Source organism: Drosophila innubila, assembly GCF_004354385.1.
Source record: "Drosophila innubila isolate TH190305 chromosome 3L unlocalized genomic scaffold, UK_Dinn_1.0 0_D_3L, whole genome shotgun sequence".
In the NCBI taxonomy this organism is placed as follows: Eukaryota; Metazoa; Arthropoda; class Insecta; order Diptera; family Drosophilidae; genus Drosophila; species Drosophila innubila.
Genome location: NW_022995376.1, coordinates 9,279,486 through 9,294,474, shown reverse-complemented (window position 1 = coordinate 9,294,474; position 14,989 = coordinate 9,279,486). Strand labels below are relative to the sequence as shown.

General features: G+C 38.7%; 2 protein-coding genes across 2 annotated transcripts; one reads left to right on the top strand and one right to left on the bottom strand.

Moving 5' to 3' along the window:
• Nucleotides 1-2,667: 2,667 nt before the first annotated feature.
• Nucleotides 2,668-4,326, top strand: LOC117786460 (divergent protein kinase domain 1C). The gene is made up of 5 exons (XM_034624731.1): nucleotides 2,668-2,848; nucleotides 2,914-3,066; nucleotides 3,130-3,267; nucleotides 3,325-3,533; nucleotides 3,594-4,326. Exons 1-5 carry the CDS (start codon nucleotides 2,699-2,701, stop codon nucleotides 4,180-4,182), a joined length of 1,239 nt encoding a protein of 412 aa, XP_034480622.1. The 5' UTR covers nucleotides 2,668-2,698; the 3' UTR covers nucleotides 4,183-4,326.
• Nucleotides 4,327-4,350: 24 nt separating this feature from the next.
• On the bottom strand, nucleotides 4,351-7,862 carry LOC117786461 (diphosphoinositol polyphosphate phosphohydrolase 3-alpha). Its single transcript, XM_034624733.1, has 4 exons — nucleotides 6,819-7,862; nucleotides 6,295-6,393; nucleotides 5,998-6,153; nucleotides 4,351-5,940 (listed from the first exon to the last, which is right to left on the bottom strand). The coding sequence occupies exons 2-4, from the start codon at nucleotides 6,391-6,393 to the stop codon at nucleotides 5,653-5,655; spliced, it is 543 nt and encodes a 180-aa protein (XP_034480624.1). The 5' UTR covers nucleotides 6,819-7,862; the 3' UTR covers nucleotides 4,351-5,652.
• Nucleotides 7,863-14,989: the final 7,127 nt, after the last annotated feature.

Here is a 14,989-nt window from a genome sequence, read left to right as displayed (position 1 = left end):
TTAACAGTTAATTGATAAATTAATTAAAATTAAATTACAAACAAGTTTAAGAGACATATGCAAGAACAACAACAACAACAACAACAACTGTAGCTGACACATAAAATGCAAAAGTTATTAAGCATTCCACTTAATCAGTAAGTAAGTTAAACTTAATAACATTAAATATAGGAAGGTGATTTTTTTTAGTTATTTACTATTTTATATGCGTATTTTTATGGTTGAAGTTGAACAAGTTTCTTCAGGGACTGCTTGCAATTTATGTATAAGCAATAAGCCGTTTTGCTCAAATCTATTATTTTATTTCATTCCCAAATTTAAATATTTATTTTTCTCTCAATTTGTTTAAACTTATTTTCGTGCCCTTTCTGTTTCTCTGACTTTCTTTGCCAAGATGTGTAAACACATTTTATGCTAAAATTCATTTGAATTGCATTGATCCCAACAACTGTCTTCCAATTGTATTTAATAGTTAATTTATAGTTTCAATTTCTTTGTTGATAAACAATTCAATTTATTCAAAAAAAAAAAACATACATTAGAATATATAATTTCGATAAATTAATAATTCATTAAATCAAACGTACCTTGCGTGACAAAAATAAATAAATAATTAATTAATAGTAAGACAAACGAGACGAACAATTGTAAATAATTGCTGTTAATTAAAGATTAAACTAATTTACAAATTAAATTACATTTAAATAAAATTAATATAATTTGTAGTTATTAGCTGAAAATCATTAAAAATAGTAAACCGGAATAATAAATATAAATGCACTGCCAAAAAAAAGGTTTTATGTAAAACAACAACAACAAAATAGATTGAACAAACCGACGATGTTGAAAATAAGAAAAAAGCAAAAGTAATAAAAAAAAACAAAAAACAAAAACAAAAGAGAAGAAATAACTAAAAACAAAATATTGCTGTAAATATAAGAATGAATACATATAGAAAATCATAGACATTTTTTAATGGCACATTAATTAACGAGGAGCATGCAATTTGCAGATTTTTTACATTATTTTAATGAACTAAGTAAAAACAATAATGAGTTAAATAAAAATTCTTAAGAAACCAAAAATAAATTTAAAAAAATGAAGCCACGCGGCAGCGATTTTGTAACAAAATCAAAAGAGAAAATGTTAACATTGCATAAAGTTTAAAGTAATAACTAAATAAATTAATGAATAAATAAATAAAGGATGAATAAAAACAATAGAAGCGCAAAAAAGGACTACGAAACGATGTTAACTGGTTGTGAGTTCGATTTGATAAACAGCTGAGATACTTTCGAGTTGGAAAGTATCTGAGATGCATATCATTTGAGCCGAACTAGTCTAATGTTGTGTGCATTATTCTAAATGTAAATAAAAAGAAACCAACTAAGTTAATTAACGCCCATACAAGTTAATATACACACGCAAAGAATTAACTATGCAATTTAACGAGAATCGTTCATAAAACAACAATAAAAACTAATTAATAAAACAAATGAAATACAATTTTAATGTTCACAAAATACAACAAAATAATACACATTAAATTAAAAAGAATAAGAAAACAAAACGATTTACGATAATCATACACGCAGTTGAATGCAATGAAAGCAAAAAAACAAAAAACAAATAACAAAAACTAACAGCAACAATTAGACAAAAGCGAATTAAAAAACAAATGTGAGAACCGTTTGAATTATATAGCAGAATTAATACAATTACAATCGATCCATAGACAAGTTAGTCAAATGCAAAAGATTTTTCCTTCAAAATGATTTGTTTTTTTTTTTTACAAATTTTTTATATAGATTTGTTATACATATGATTTAACAAATTTAAACAAAAGGCACACGAAGTAAAACAATTAACAAAAATATGTTCTAGCATTTGTCATAACAATATATAGTTGTGTACATAACTAGTTAAAATTATGCATTAAAGAGCAGCTATCTTAAGTATATAAATACATCAAAAGGTGAATAATTAGACACGACTACACACACACACACACACACACACACAACAACAACAACAACAACACACAGACAATGTATTAGTGCGAATCTGAGTTTGCGTTAGTTAAAATGAAAAAAGGCAATGAAAATAACAATTAATAATGATATACAACAATAAACTTGAACTTAGGTATATAATTATGAATTTAAATTATTTTTAGCAAAAAAATAAAAGAAATTACATAAATGATGACAAATCTAAAACCACTTGAAAGCAAATTTAAAGAGAACAAAAACTTATTAAAATTAAATTGATGAATTAAGTAAAATAATTGCTCAATTTAGCAAAGAGTATAAATAAAGAATTATACGTTAAGTAATAATTTCAAAAAACAATTGCATTTTTTATTTAACTGCGGTTGGAAAAGTATGGAGCGGGTTCTACTCTGAAAAGTATGCTAACTTTTCGTAACCAAGTGGAGATTTCCGCGTCGAAGCGAAAGCGAGATTACCCGATAAATGTATCGATAAGATGCTGCTTTCATCGCCACTCCCACAAAACTATTCGCGTGGTTTTTCGCAACCAGAGAGCATCCGGCAGTGCGCATGTCCCAGACCCGTCAAAATATCCGCCACTGACAGTTCCGCCAAGCCTAGTCTTAAGTGTATATACCTCAAGTGGACATGCGAAGGAAAACCTGACCAACAATGAAAATTTAAATAGGAAATTCTTGAAGTAGAAAATGTTGACTGCATTGCGTCGCAAATTTCGCCTAGGAATGCAGCGTACGGTTCTCATTGCGGTGCTGCTGGCGGTTGGCCTCTTCAGCTATGCGTTCCTCAATCTATCCTTTTGCTTCAAGCTCATGTCCCACAGAAGTCTTACGCACATGGTGAGTCCAAGAAGCTATCAATCATTGATCATACAATCCATCTAAATTCGAATAATGCATTACAGTGCCAAAAGTATGAGCATCATGAGTTCAGTGGCTCGCTCTGTGAGGAACTGTGCGGCAGCCAGTCCAGTTATGATAACTTTCAATGTCCGTTGAATGACATGAAAACTATTTTGTTTACGGCCGAAAAGAATGGCGACATGTATGCGGTGAAGGTAGGTCAGTTTAGCGATTGTTTTCGGGTTGCCATGACTACCATTCCCAACCTATTCCTGTAGCTGGCAAAGCATAATGACGATGACTTGAGCTGGACGAACAGCAAGGGCGAGTCCATCTATCCCAAGATCGAGGAGTTCCATGAGATTGTCAAGCTGCACATTATACTTGCCTACAATGTAACATTAGATGATAATATGGTAAGTGTATTCTTTATAATTGTAGTCCTTTATCATTTTTTTTACTCGGATTTGTAGATTAGGGCTCTGGTCAATCAGGAGATAGCTGACAACAACTCTCAGCAAATGGTTAGCTTCTGGAGATTGTTCAAGGACAACAACTATATGATGGGCAAACTGTTTGATGAAGAGTCCGTATTTCCAACAGTTATGGGCTCCTGCGGTCCTTACTATGCCACAGAGGGCCTTGAAATAGTGCAGGCCAATCCCAGCATTATTCAATATCTGTGAGTACAGAAATCAATTATCAGCGCATTGTTATTTACTTTGTTGCATCCACTTGGTAGCGCCTCAAATCGCCAGCAGCGTCTGAAGCATGCACTTAATATTATGGAGTACATATTTCGGCTGGAGGAGATGAAGCCGGAGCCGCTGAGGATGTGTAAGATGCAAGTAAATCGCTTTGGCCTCACGCCCGATAGGCGCCTCAAGTACCAAAGTGCAGAGCATGTCTATGTCGAGAGTCAGCTGGACAAGCGCATGTCCAATGGCATCAAGTGTCGCACCAATCTGGACTGCAACTTCCATTCCTGCCGTGGACTGTGCGATGCAGAGCGACAAGCCTGTACTCATGTGCAGCAGAACAACAACTTTCAGATATTCTGCGAGCATGTTCTCCTGGGCAGCGGCACCTTTCAGCCGGGACTCTTGAGTGGCATACGCTTGCCCCGGTCGCTGCAGAAGCTGGTGAAGATGTGCGTGCAGCCGCCGAAGGAGCATCAGCTCCCAGATCGTCGCCAGGCGCCCAACCTACAGCTGGCTTTAAGGCTCTACAATGAGTTGAAGCAACTGCTCCAGGCGATGATCACCGCATCCGGTGCCGACTCCGAAGTGGAGGCAGAGGCTCCGCGTCTTAGACAGCGAGGAGGCGCTTAGACGTCGAAGATTTATATGTAGTTGAATTGAACATTTCCTGCTGATGGCGTGCTCAAAAATTGGTAGCATTTTTACAGAAATTAGTTTTAATAATTTAAAAAAATAATTATAGAGTTAACATAAATAAAAAAGGTTTTTTTAATACATGATAAAGCGGCTTTTAAGTCGTTGTTTTGGTTTTTGTGTCTTTATTTTATTTCTATTTTCGCTTTCGTAAATCATTGTTCTTTAATTGCAACAATTTGTGGCTCTATTGTTTAGCTTGCCGATGAAAATGTTTTTCTTCTGCAAATTATTTCGAATTTTTATTGAAAGTCAATTAATCTTGAGCGTTAAATCTTGAACTTAAATTTTGTTGTCTTTAAATGTGCCAAAAGTAAGTGTATCCCAAAAAAGTTACATAAAAGTGTTGATTAGCATTTATCACATTGACATTTTAAGTTGTTTTTTTTTTTTAAATTATATTTCTTTTTTTTCGCTTTTCTTTTTGTTGACGTTTACTTTGTATTTTTGAAAAGTACAGCGTGCACATAACTTATTGTTAGTATATAGTTTATTTAGTTGTTTTCTTTATTTATCATATTTGTATTAATGTTTTCTGGTTTCACTAATTTCAAATTTTTATTACAATAAGTTAACGTTTTGTTATGGGCGCTGCAGACTTTAAAGTTCACATACGGCATAACCTATATTTGTTTATATTATGTGTGCTTAATCTTTTTGCATAGGCAACTTTTGTTAATTATTTTAGTTCTCTAAGGATTTATCTGCAAACAAAGTTGTAATTGTTTAACTGTTGCAGATGTAAAACGATATTATTTAGATAATTTCGTTTCAATTTTTGTATTAATTTTTTCTTTTTTATTATTTATTATGTTTAGGCCGCTTAGCATAATTAATAAATTTTAGCGCTTCTTTAAAGCCATTTCCAATTGTTTATTACAATAATCAAGATGTTTTTGAGTAAATTATAAAAAAGAGTAGAAAAATCTAATAGATATCATAATTTCTGTTAGTACACGTATTTCGTTTTGCAAAAAGTGCCCTATGCGCTCAAAAATTATTACGTTTTTTTCTTCTTCTTTTTAAGTTTTTTAAGTTAATTTAGTTTTCGTTTTTATATGCTTTATCAATTTGTTTCTGTTTCTGCTCGTATTAGGCCTTCTCTTATTTAAAGTACATACATATTGTTTCTCAATACAATTTCTAAAAACATAAATGAAGCGCTCGACTTAAACTAAACTCGAAAAGGATGCTTGCAGCTGAATGCTGACAGCATTGCAATGGAGAGCGGGGGTGGGTGCAGGGAGAGGTAAATGGTTTAAACATACCGAAATGAATTTACTGCCTGTCTAATTGTAAATTTCCAAAATGTCAAAAAGTGAGTGTGTGTGTTTTGTATGTGTATGTTGTGTGTGCGTGTGTGTGTGGGTATATGTGTGTGTGTGATAATTCCTTCTGTATTTATCTTTATGCCGTTGTTGGCGATGCTGCCGCTGAGGGTGCGTTGGTCAAAATGGGCGGATGCGTGGCATTCACTACCCGACCGGGCGTATTGGCATTCTCCAGCGTCTTCGAGAGTTGCAGCTGCATCAGATAATGCTGCTGGGTGGGCTTGTGCAGCGCCAGCTGTGACAAGGCATCATCGATCGTGAACCATTGTCTTTTACGTCCAATGCTACGTGAATCCTCCCATTCATCCAGTTCCTGGGTCACATTCATGACAAACACCTCGGTGCGATGCATATGATCATTATTCTAAAATATACAACTATTAGAACCAATTGATAATATTGATTTCAGCTATTGCCTCACCTCAAAGACACCCAGACAACGTCCCAGGCTGCCAACAACGCCGGCCTCCTCGAGTACCTCTCGCACAGCGGTGACGGGTGGCTCCTCCTCTGGCTCTACCCCGCCGCCTGGCACAATCCACAGCTCTGGACGACGCGAAGAAGTCACCAGCAGAACCTGCAATATATCAACCATTATTATCACGTAATCTAATGTCATATAAAACGTGATTTCTTGACAGAATCTGCACACTTCTGATTGTGCTTGGTGGTCATTGAGATACCCTATAGGATCTTTAATGACTTTCCTACAACTCACCTCCGCTTCATTCTCGGAGCGCACGCAAATGCAAGCGGCGCGTCGCCTGAAGCCATCCTTATCATAGATGCGCGTCGAGTTTGGCTTCTCCTTGACCATCTGAAAGCACAGTGACATTGGTAAGTAGGGCGAATGATAGTTCGTGCAGGTCTTACGTATTTTAAATAATAATAACAAGAACAACAAATATATTGGCGCATACTGATAACGTTCGGGTTATATTTCTTGCTTTTTTTTATCATTTCATTGCTGTCGCGTTTAATTTGAATGTGCGCGCACATGAGAATCGTGATTCCGTCTTATCAGACATACGATTGAGAGGCCGCCGTCAACTGCAGCGCCGGCTTATCAACTATTTATGTACATACAATAATATATTCGAGTGTGTGTGTGTGTGTGTGTGTGTGTGTGTGTGTGTGTGTGTGTGCCGGGTACCGTTTGGCTGTTTGTGAATTAGCCGTGTCATGAATGATGATGATCGAAAGAAGCATTTTTGCAATAACATCTGGATCTGTGGGGCTTACCTTTGAGTCTTGTAAGTACGGCGGCAATGAACGTAGATAGCTAACTGCTTAGGCACTTTATATACAGAGAGAGAAGAGGACAGAGCCGCTTTGTCGTCTCTATCCCACTCCCACTCCCGTACTGTCTCTGCCGCTCTCTCTATCACTCACTCTCTCGCTCTGTCTCTCTCTCTTTCTGTGTGTTGCTTTTGCTGCGTTTGCAACAAGTGTGTTGTTGCTGCTGCTGCTGCTGCTGCTGTTGTTGTTGTTGTTGCGCTATGACAGCTGCACTGGGAGCCGGTCGCTGTTCGCTGGTCTCGTGCCGCTTTTGCAGGTGCTTTTTTGGTGGCTGCTGCTGCGTCACAGCAAAAGTAATTGTCGTTGTATGCGTGAGAGTCTGTGTGAGAGTCAATCGTGTAAGTGTGTATGTGTGTGTGTGTGTATTGTTTTTATTGTTGCTGTTGTGGTGAAGTAGTAACGAAAAAAGAACTGCGCGTCGGATGGTTTAAAAGAGATGTGGGGAAAGCGAGAACAGAAAACTTGTTGAAATTAAAACGAGTACAAGAATGAAGAGGAAATAAAGCGCAGACAGGGCAGAATTATTTAACTACTTTGCAGTGGGTGCATGTTGTTTTTGTTTTTTTGTTTTGTTGTTCTTTTTGTGTATTGATATCAAATTGGATCGTAGTTGCTTTAGTCGTGTCTTGTTGCTGTTGTTGTTACTGTATGTCCTGCTTTCAGTTGCTTGTCTATCGCTGTCTTGTTTGTTTTTGTGAATCTAGCCGGATGCTTTCCACAATTTGTTGCAATTTGAGCTAGACCGACGCACAGCTGGGCCTTATCTGAGCACGAAACATGCGTTTTCCATTTTCTCGCTCCAAACACGCCCCGAAATTGTGTTGAATCGTCGCCTTGGGCAGACAAACACACGCGTCACGCCTTAAAAACCGAACTTATTTGGCGCAATTACGTTTTGCAGCTGCGACTCCACGTTAAAAGTAATAGTTTTCAACAATTTCACGAATGTTGCATCGGCGAATGGCTCTGCAAAGAGGACCAGTGTTGCCAACTTAGCTATTTTATAGCTAGCTCTGGATATTTTCAGAGTTCGTTTGCTAGATAAATTTCTAAGCTGCTATTAACTGACTATTATCTGGCTATTTAACATTATAATCAGCTCAGTTTTGCTATTAATATATTTGGTAATATTGTGCAAAAGTGCCCAAAATAACAAATTTAGATGCTTTCCCGCCAGAAACAGCTATTGTTCCCCCTTAAAACATGGCAGCACTGGTGTAGAAGGTTGCCATACGGTCCAAGGGCTGCCACCCTGCAAAATCTTTCGATCTGGCAGGATGTACCATTATACGAAATTACAAAAATAGTAAAACAGAAAGAAGAAAACTTGTTTTAAATTTTGAACCTAGTATTTTGAAAATTGCTAATAGCTTTTCTGTTAGTTTTGTAAATAGCCAGAACTAGCTATAAAATAGCTGTGTTAGTTGGCAGCGCCATTCGATGGTTGGCAACGCGAGCTCACTAAGTTGGCAGCACTAAAAGTATGTTATATTAAAGCGTCAACAGATGGCGCCAACTCTTTTTGGAATATTCAAATTTTAAATTGTAGAATGTTGTTTAATTAAATTAATGAACTTGAAGCTAAAAACAAAAAAGTACACAATTAAATGTATATTGAATTGATGCATTGACGAATTGATTAGTAATGAAGTTATCGATAAATGTATAACTACATTTAATTAATGTTAATATTTGAAACATTTTGCAATAAGCTTTAAGGTCGTCAACTTACTACAAAAAGTACACAAATGATTTACTGCTACATGCCGGCACGTTACTTGAGCGGCTGCCAAAAAAGTGCGTCCCGGGTGGAGAAAGGGGGCTGGCAGGGAGTCGGAGTTTATGGCCGAGAGAAATTCGGTTTGTATTTGTTTCAGTTGCTGCCTCTGCGATTTGCTTGTAAGCTTTTAATGCAACTACTTAGCGCAGGGATTCCGACTCCGAAATGGAGCATGGGGCAGGGACAGGAGCAGGAAATATGGACAGGGGAGAGTGGGGTTGCCCTGCGTGGCCTTGGCTGGCATTAAACATTTACTGCCAACCTTCCGCGTTCCAGTCGCATTCGCAGTCGCGACACATTGGCTGCCCTGGCCTCTGTGTGCATCCCTCGTCCTTCCTCCTGTTTCGTGGTGCTTCGTCTGATCTTGTGGCTCGTTTTTTGCTGCTGTTGCAAAGCAAATTGCTTATTTCTTAATGCATTGCCATTTCCTTTTGGCTTTCTAAGACATTTTCCACTGTCTTTCGCTGTGTTTAAATGAATTATGAGCCTGAGTTTTTCTTTTTGGGTGACCATGCAGAAGTGTTAAACTGTTTAACACGCATCTTTATTCCTCTTTTTCTTCTTCTTGCTCTGTGACTTTTGATTGGGTTTAAATTCGCACAAAAACTGAAAATATAAAAGTTATTAACTTTTTTAGGTCATAAATTAACTCGACTGTCGATCGATTGATTTCGGACTTTTTGACATTTTTTTCTTCATTGTAACTGCTTCTGGTTTCGAACGTTAGACTGCACCCCAACCGCCTGAACTTGCCACGCTTTGTTGCACATAAATTCAGTGTCATAAATTTGCAATAGGCGTCCTTTTGGCTGGCAAACTTTGTCTATTTGATGTGTCGTCCGGCGACCACAAAGAAATCAAGTGCAAAAATGTACAATTTTCCAGGGATGGATTGCAATTACCCCAGCAATCAGGGCTGCAAGCTAGTGTTTTAGTTGAAGTGTTTTACTTTGATATTTAAAGAAAAACTAAAAATTTGTATTCGTATAGTTAAACTAGATCAGACAGAGATAAAAATTACAGGCTCAGTTTTGAGAACGTTTTGAAAGTTTGAAGTCAGCCAACACCCTTTACTTTATCAGTAAACATTTTCATTATAATGAACATAAGAAAATTAGTTATTATAATGTTATTTACTATTAAGTTCAACTAAATTGAGAATATTACTTTTTTTTATATTTTCTTTACATTATTCAAATAATTTCGCTCATTTCTCCCTCTCTTTCTGTCTGTCCTTTTATCCATTATACATTTCTACTCACACACACTTTCATTATTTCGCTCGTTCTGTTTTACTGCTCTTTGTGGTCAATGTTCGCCGCCTTCTCGGCATTTGCTATCCTCCCATATCGTTTATTGCGCATACGCCGCGTTGCACGAGCAACTTCTTGCATTTAAATGAAGCCAAGTCTGAACTTTGCGGTACTTATTGCTAATTGACTGGCAAGAACGGAATTCAATCAACTTGGCTAAATTCAAAGCCAATTCAAAGCTGCTGACTGCAGTTGTTGTCTCTTGGTCGCAGCTGTCGCAGGTGTTGATTCTGTTATTAATTAACTATCGCTGTCATCAGCAGCAGGAACAGTAAGAGGAACAGGAACTGATTCAGGAGCAGCTCCTGCAGTCCTGTCGGTCGTGCACGTGTTCAAAATGCTCAATAGGATGTTTTCTGTACTGTGGCAGCATATTGTTTCATTCCCAGTTTTGTCTCTGCTCTGTCCATAACAAAGGAGCACCTACAAACGCAATTTGGCAACAAATTCACAAAACAGACAACACAACAAACAACACAACAAACAACAGCAACAACAAGGAGCACAATGACCAGCTAGAATTATACAATTTATGCGATTTACGAGCTCCGGCAACTCCTCCAGTTGCCATCTAGCTTCAGTTCCCGTTCCCGTTCCCGTTCTCGTTCCCGTTCCCGTTCTGACTTCAACTGGCATCTCCCGCTTTTCCCACTTTTCCCGCCTTTAGCCTCGTTTTTTGCCTTGGAAGCCGCAAAACTATTTCTATTGCTGCGGCGCCGTTGCCACTGAGCAAGGATATGCCGTATTTCCGTTTACATAATAAATTTGCTAACCACGTTCTGTCGTCGTTGGGTCCCGGCATCTGTCCCGCTCCCACCTCTTCACCTCTCCACTCCCTCTCCCTTTCCCTTGTCTTGCCCAGCGCCCTCGCCGCCGTCGCTTGGCATCAAGTGCCTGCGGTTGGAATTTTTGTTGCTCTCACTGTTGTTGTTGCTCTTGTATATAAATTTATATACATTTTTTTTCTCTTCCACTGTGCTGTGTCGCCATCGTTGGCGTCCGGGGCACCTTGCAGTGCCAGTTGACAAAAGGCGGCACAAAAAAATTGGACAGCAGCCGCAGCAGGCGTTTTCGCTTTTCGCTTTTCCCATTTGCCATTTGCCATTTGCCCGGTTTGTAAACTTTAACTTGGCCAACAGATTGCCGCTGGCAAAGTGTCGCCTCCACCTGCAACTGCTAATGCGCTGTCTCCGTCTCCGTCCAAGTCTTCCACTCCTCCTCCTCCTTCGACTTCCCAATCTGCTGCACATTTCCTTGCACAATTTGATTGACGGAAGTCAACGGCGGCAGCAACTTTTGCTTAATCATTGGGCGGCACTCGCGTTGTCTTTAATTAATCTATTAAATGCAAACCAGAGTCAGAGTCAGAGTCAGTCACTCTCCCAGCACCTACAAAAAATATGCGTTGTCGAGGAAGTTAACTTGTTGTTGGCCAGTCAAACTGGCCGCTTCCGTTTTCCGCTGGAAGTGAAATCTGTCAGCGGATGTCATAAAAATGCCAAAAGGCGAACACAGCAACGAGGGCCAGCATCGACTGCATCTAATCTCAGCCAGAGATTGAGCCCAGTTAGCAGTCTGTTGGCCAATGTCTACCCACAACTGGGATTGATGGCACAACCTTGCCACAAATGTGGGCTTAAACTTCGCCCACTTCGCCCACTTCAAGCTGCACATCAGCTGTCGCCTGTGGCAGGTTCAATAACCCGCGGCTGAAGCTGCCACATGTTGCCACTGCTAATGGCTTGCCACACTTTACATTAGCGTCACAATTTATTGGCCAACTGCTGATGCTGCCACACAGTTGCTGCCGCGCAGACGCGCCACAGACCTGGTCAGGACAGTCAGGCTGACTTTACGCATGCTTGGTAGCTAAAATGGTCATAATAATAATAAAAATTTTCTGACTACAAGTGCGAGACGAGTCAAGGCGAGTTGAGGCGACTCCAGGCGAGGCAAAGGCGTTTGAGCGCATGTTTGACGCATCAAATGATGGCAACAGGTCCCGGTTCCGATCCCGATCCCGGTCCCGAGACTCTATCTACACTGATAAAAAAATGTCGTCTCAAAACTAAGAATTTTGGTCAAAAAAATGAGTAAAGAAAATTAAATTCTTAATGTAAAACAAGAACATTTCGAATAAGTCCATGCTCTTATTATAAGAACAAATGTTCTTAAAATAAGAATGTTCTTAAAATGTAAGTCAAAAAATAAAAGAATAAGGAATATTTCTAAATTTATAATTTTTTTAATGTTTTATTTTGGTGTATATACATTTTATTCAGACTAAGTAATTTTATAAATGTATTCTTACTGTGTTTTTTTCTTGGGACGAAGTGGGATTCGAACCCGTGCCTTTTCTCACAACTGAAGCGGCGTCTCTAACCAGAGCACCACGAGAAAACTTTTGGTTTCAAATAAAATATGACATATTTATAAGTTTTAAAAAAAAATATGATGAATGTTCTTGATTTTAGCAGTTGGTCTTTTTTTTCAGTGTATTTGAAAACATGCCGCTGCTGATCTCGTTGCAAGTGCGTAAGCAGCAGCGACCGGTTTATGGTTTATGTCAATGCCATTGACAGGTGCATGCAGCATGTTGCTCCATTTATGCCACAGTCCAATTCCAATTCCACTCCCAACTCCAGCTCCAGCTCAAAAACTGGCTCGAAAATGCATGCATTTGAATTGATTTTCGGGGAGCTAAAGGCACTGTCAATATGCCCATGAATTTATGTTTAATAAATGCAGCTCGTATCTGTGGACTATCCGCATTCCTTGCCCAGTAGTGACTGTTAACACCCACAAGAAGATGCTGACGCTGACGCTGACTCTTAGCCGGCAACTGGCGGCCATTGTGCAGCCAACAAATTCTCAAAAGAGGCGGCGGCTCCTTTGTGCCTTTGGTCAGCCCGCTGCAGTTTTAGATTATTTGTTGCTGACAGCTTCATGAAATATTTATTATTATGGTATGGGCTATGGGCCATGGCTAAAGCTATAGCTATGACTATGGCCTGGGTCTCTGGGTCTTGCCCTCCGACTACTCGGCTACTTGAGCTCATTGTGTGCAGGTGTTGGGGGTGCAGCAGCTAACTTGGCTGAGACAATCGTTTCGGCTTACGACTCTACAGTCTTCAGTCTTCAGTCTACAGTCTACAGTCTCGGCATAGGCAAAGCAGTTCACGTTGGCTACCAAAATTGAGAATTGAGGTGTTTGCCGTTCAGCGCGAAAACTTAAAAGCCAAAATGCCGAACACCGAGCACCGTACATCGAACACCGCACGTCGAGGATCAAAGGGAAACTCCAGAGATCCGGAACAATGCTGCGTTAAAGGTAATTGTTTGTCAATTACTTGACTCCCGGCTGAGCGCGTGGCCATGCCTGAAGTTGAGGCTGAGGCTCAGGTTGAGGTTGCCAGTATGAGTATCTGCCTGCGTAAATGTATCTGCATCTGCACTGTATCTGTATCTGTATCTGTGTCTGAACCGAACTGAACTGAACTGGACTGGGCCAATTATAGCAGCCAGCTCGTTAGCATACACAAACTGTATCCGTATTGCAATCGCAATCGCTGCCGATAATCGCATGGAGTGTAAAATTATTTAATTCCCGCTTATCGCAGTCGCCGTCGCAGTCGCAGTCACCGCTGACTTCGACGCCGACGCTGACGCCGACGCCGACGACGGACTCTTCGGCTGCCCCCGTGAAGAGTGTGTGAAAATGTGCAAGTTCAAGACAATGATATCTGGCATGGACATATGGTATGTGTATAACTTTGGGTATGCATGACTTTATATGCTCTTCGTAAGTGGGAGTAGAGCATATCAGTTGACTTATGTGCTTTGACAATCGATGAGGGGAAATGTGAAAAGACATTTCATGTTATTAATATCCAACAAAAAGATGTTTATTTAAAGTTTTTAAAGAAAACTATTTAATAAACATTTAAATTATTATTAACTTACTTAATACAATCTAATGACGTCTTAAAAAATAAATTAAATAATATGCAGTTCAACTGCTAGCTAAACAAACGTTTGACTTAAATATATTAAAGTATACATAAAGTTGACAGCAAATTTTTTTAATTGGTTAATTTCCAAATGTACTAGTACGAATAAAAATAATAATTATAAAAACATAAGTAATACAATTCATGAATAATAATTACAAAGCAACATTAATTTTTATTTATTGATCAATACTCAACATAAATCTTAGTTAATAGGTAAATAATTATTATTAGATTAATAAATCTTAGCTATTAATCACACCATGAATGTATTAAAAATAAAAATGAAAAAAAGCCATAAATTATTTTATTAATTAATGCAAATATATCTTCATAAATATTTAGTTGAAGCATTCTCCCAAGATTTTCTTAACAAATTCTTGTATACCTTAACTACAAAATCTGTGGCAAGTGTATAACAGCTTCGACCTTTTTACAACAAATCTAACCTTTTTGTATTGTTGTTGTTGCTGTTTGTTTTGTGTTGTTGTGTGTGTGTGCCACAGTTTACACAGAAAAGTAATTTCGAGCATGTTGCGGCAATCAGACGATTCCGCCGACGTTGCCACTGACTGAGAGATGCTTTGATATGGCCAGTTCTCTGTTCCAGTTGGACTTTCAGCTGGAAGTTGAAGCTGAAGCTGACGCTGAAGTTGCGGTTGAAGGTGTTGTCTGTGGCATGGACAGTGGTTGCTGCCACTGCCACTGCCACTGCTGTTGCTGCTGCTGCTCTTAATTGCTTGCTATTTTCAAATGCTGGGCGCTTTCAATTTATCACAGGTCTGTGACATCTGCAGTGACATTTTATTAGGCGATAACGATAAATTTACAAAGATTTATTAAGTGCCGGCAGCGGCAGCAGTGGGAAAATTGCATCGGCTGCGCTAATTTAAACAAATTAAATGAAAATCTCTACAATTATTGATCGCATGCGGCAAGTGGCAAGTGGCAAGTAGCAACTGCCGCACGGGTTTAATGAACGCGCTAATGAGCTGGAGTTGATCAGATGTG

What these genes read in the sequence shown, in the direction of transcription:
- LOC117786460 (XM_034624731.1), top strand. Translation starts at nt 2,699, where the DNA reads ATGTTGACTGCATTGCGTCGCAAATTTCGCCTAGGAATGCAGCGTACG. An exon ending in ACAGAAGTCTTACGCACATG is followed by an intron (nt 2,849 to 2,913) that starts GTGAGTCCAAGA and finishes AATGCATTACAG; the next exon opens with TGCCAAAAGTATGAGCATCA. An exon ending in TAACATTAGATGATAATATG is followed by an intron (nt 3,268 to 3,324) that starts GTAAGTGTATTC and finishes TCGGATTTGTAG; the next exon opens with ATTAGGGCTCTGGTCAATCA.
- LOC117786461 (XM_034624733.1), bottom strand. Translation starts at nt 6,393, where the DNA reads ATGGTCAAGGAGAAGCCAAACTCGACGCGCATCTATGATAAGGATGGC. An exon ending in GCTCCGAGAATGAAGCGGAG is followed by an intron (nt 6,154 to 6,294) that starts GTGAGTTGTAGG and finishes GATATATTGCAG; the next exon opens with GTTCTGCTGGTGACTTCTTC. An exon ending in GTTGTCTGGGTGTCTTTGAG is followed by an intron (nt 5,941 to 5,997) that starts GTGAGGCAATAG and finishes TGTATATTTTAG; the next exon opens with AATAATGATCATATGCATCG.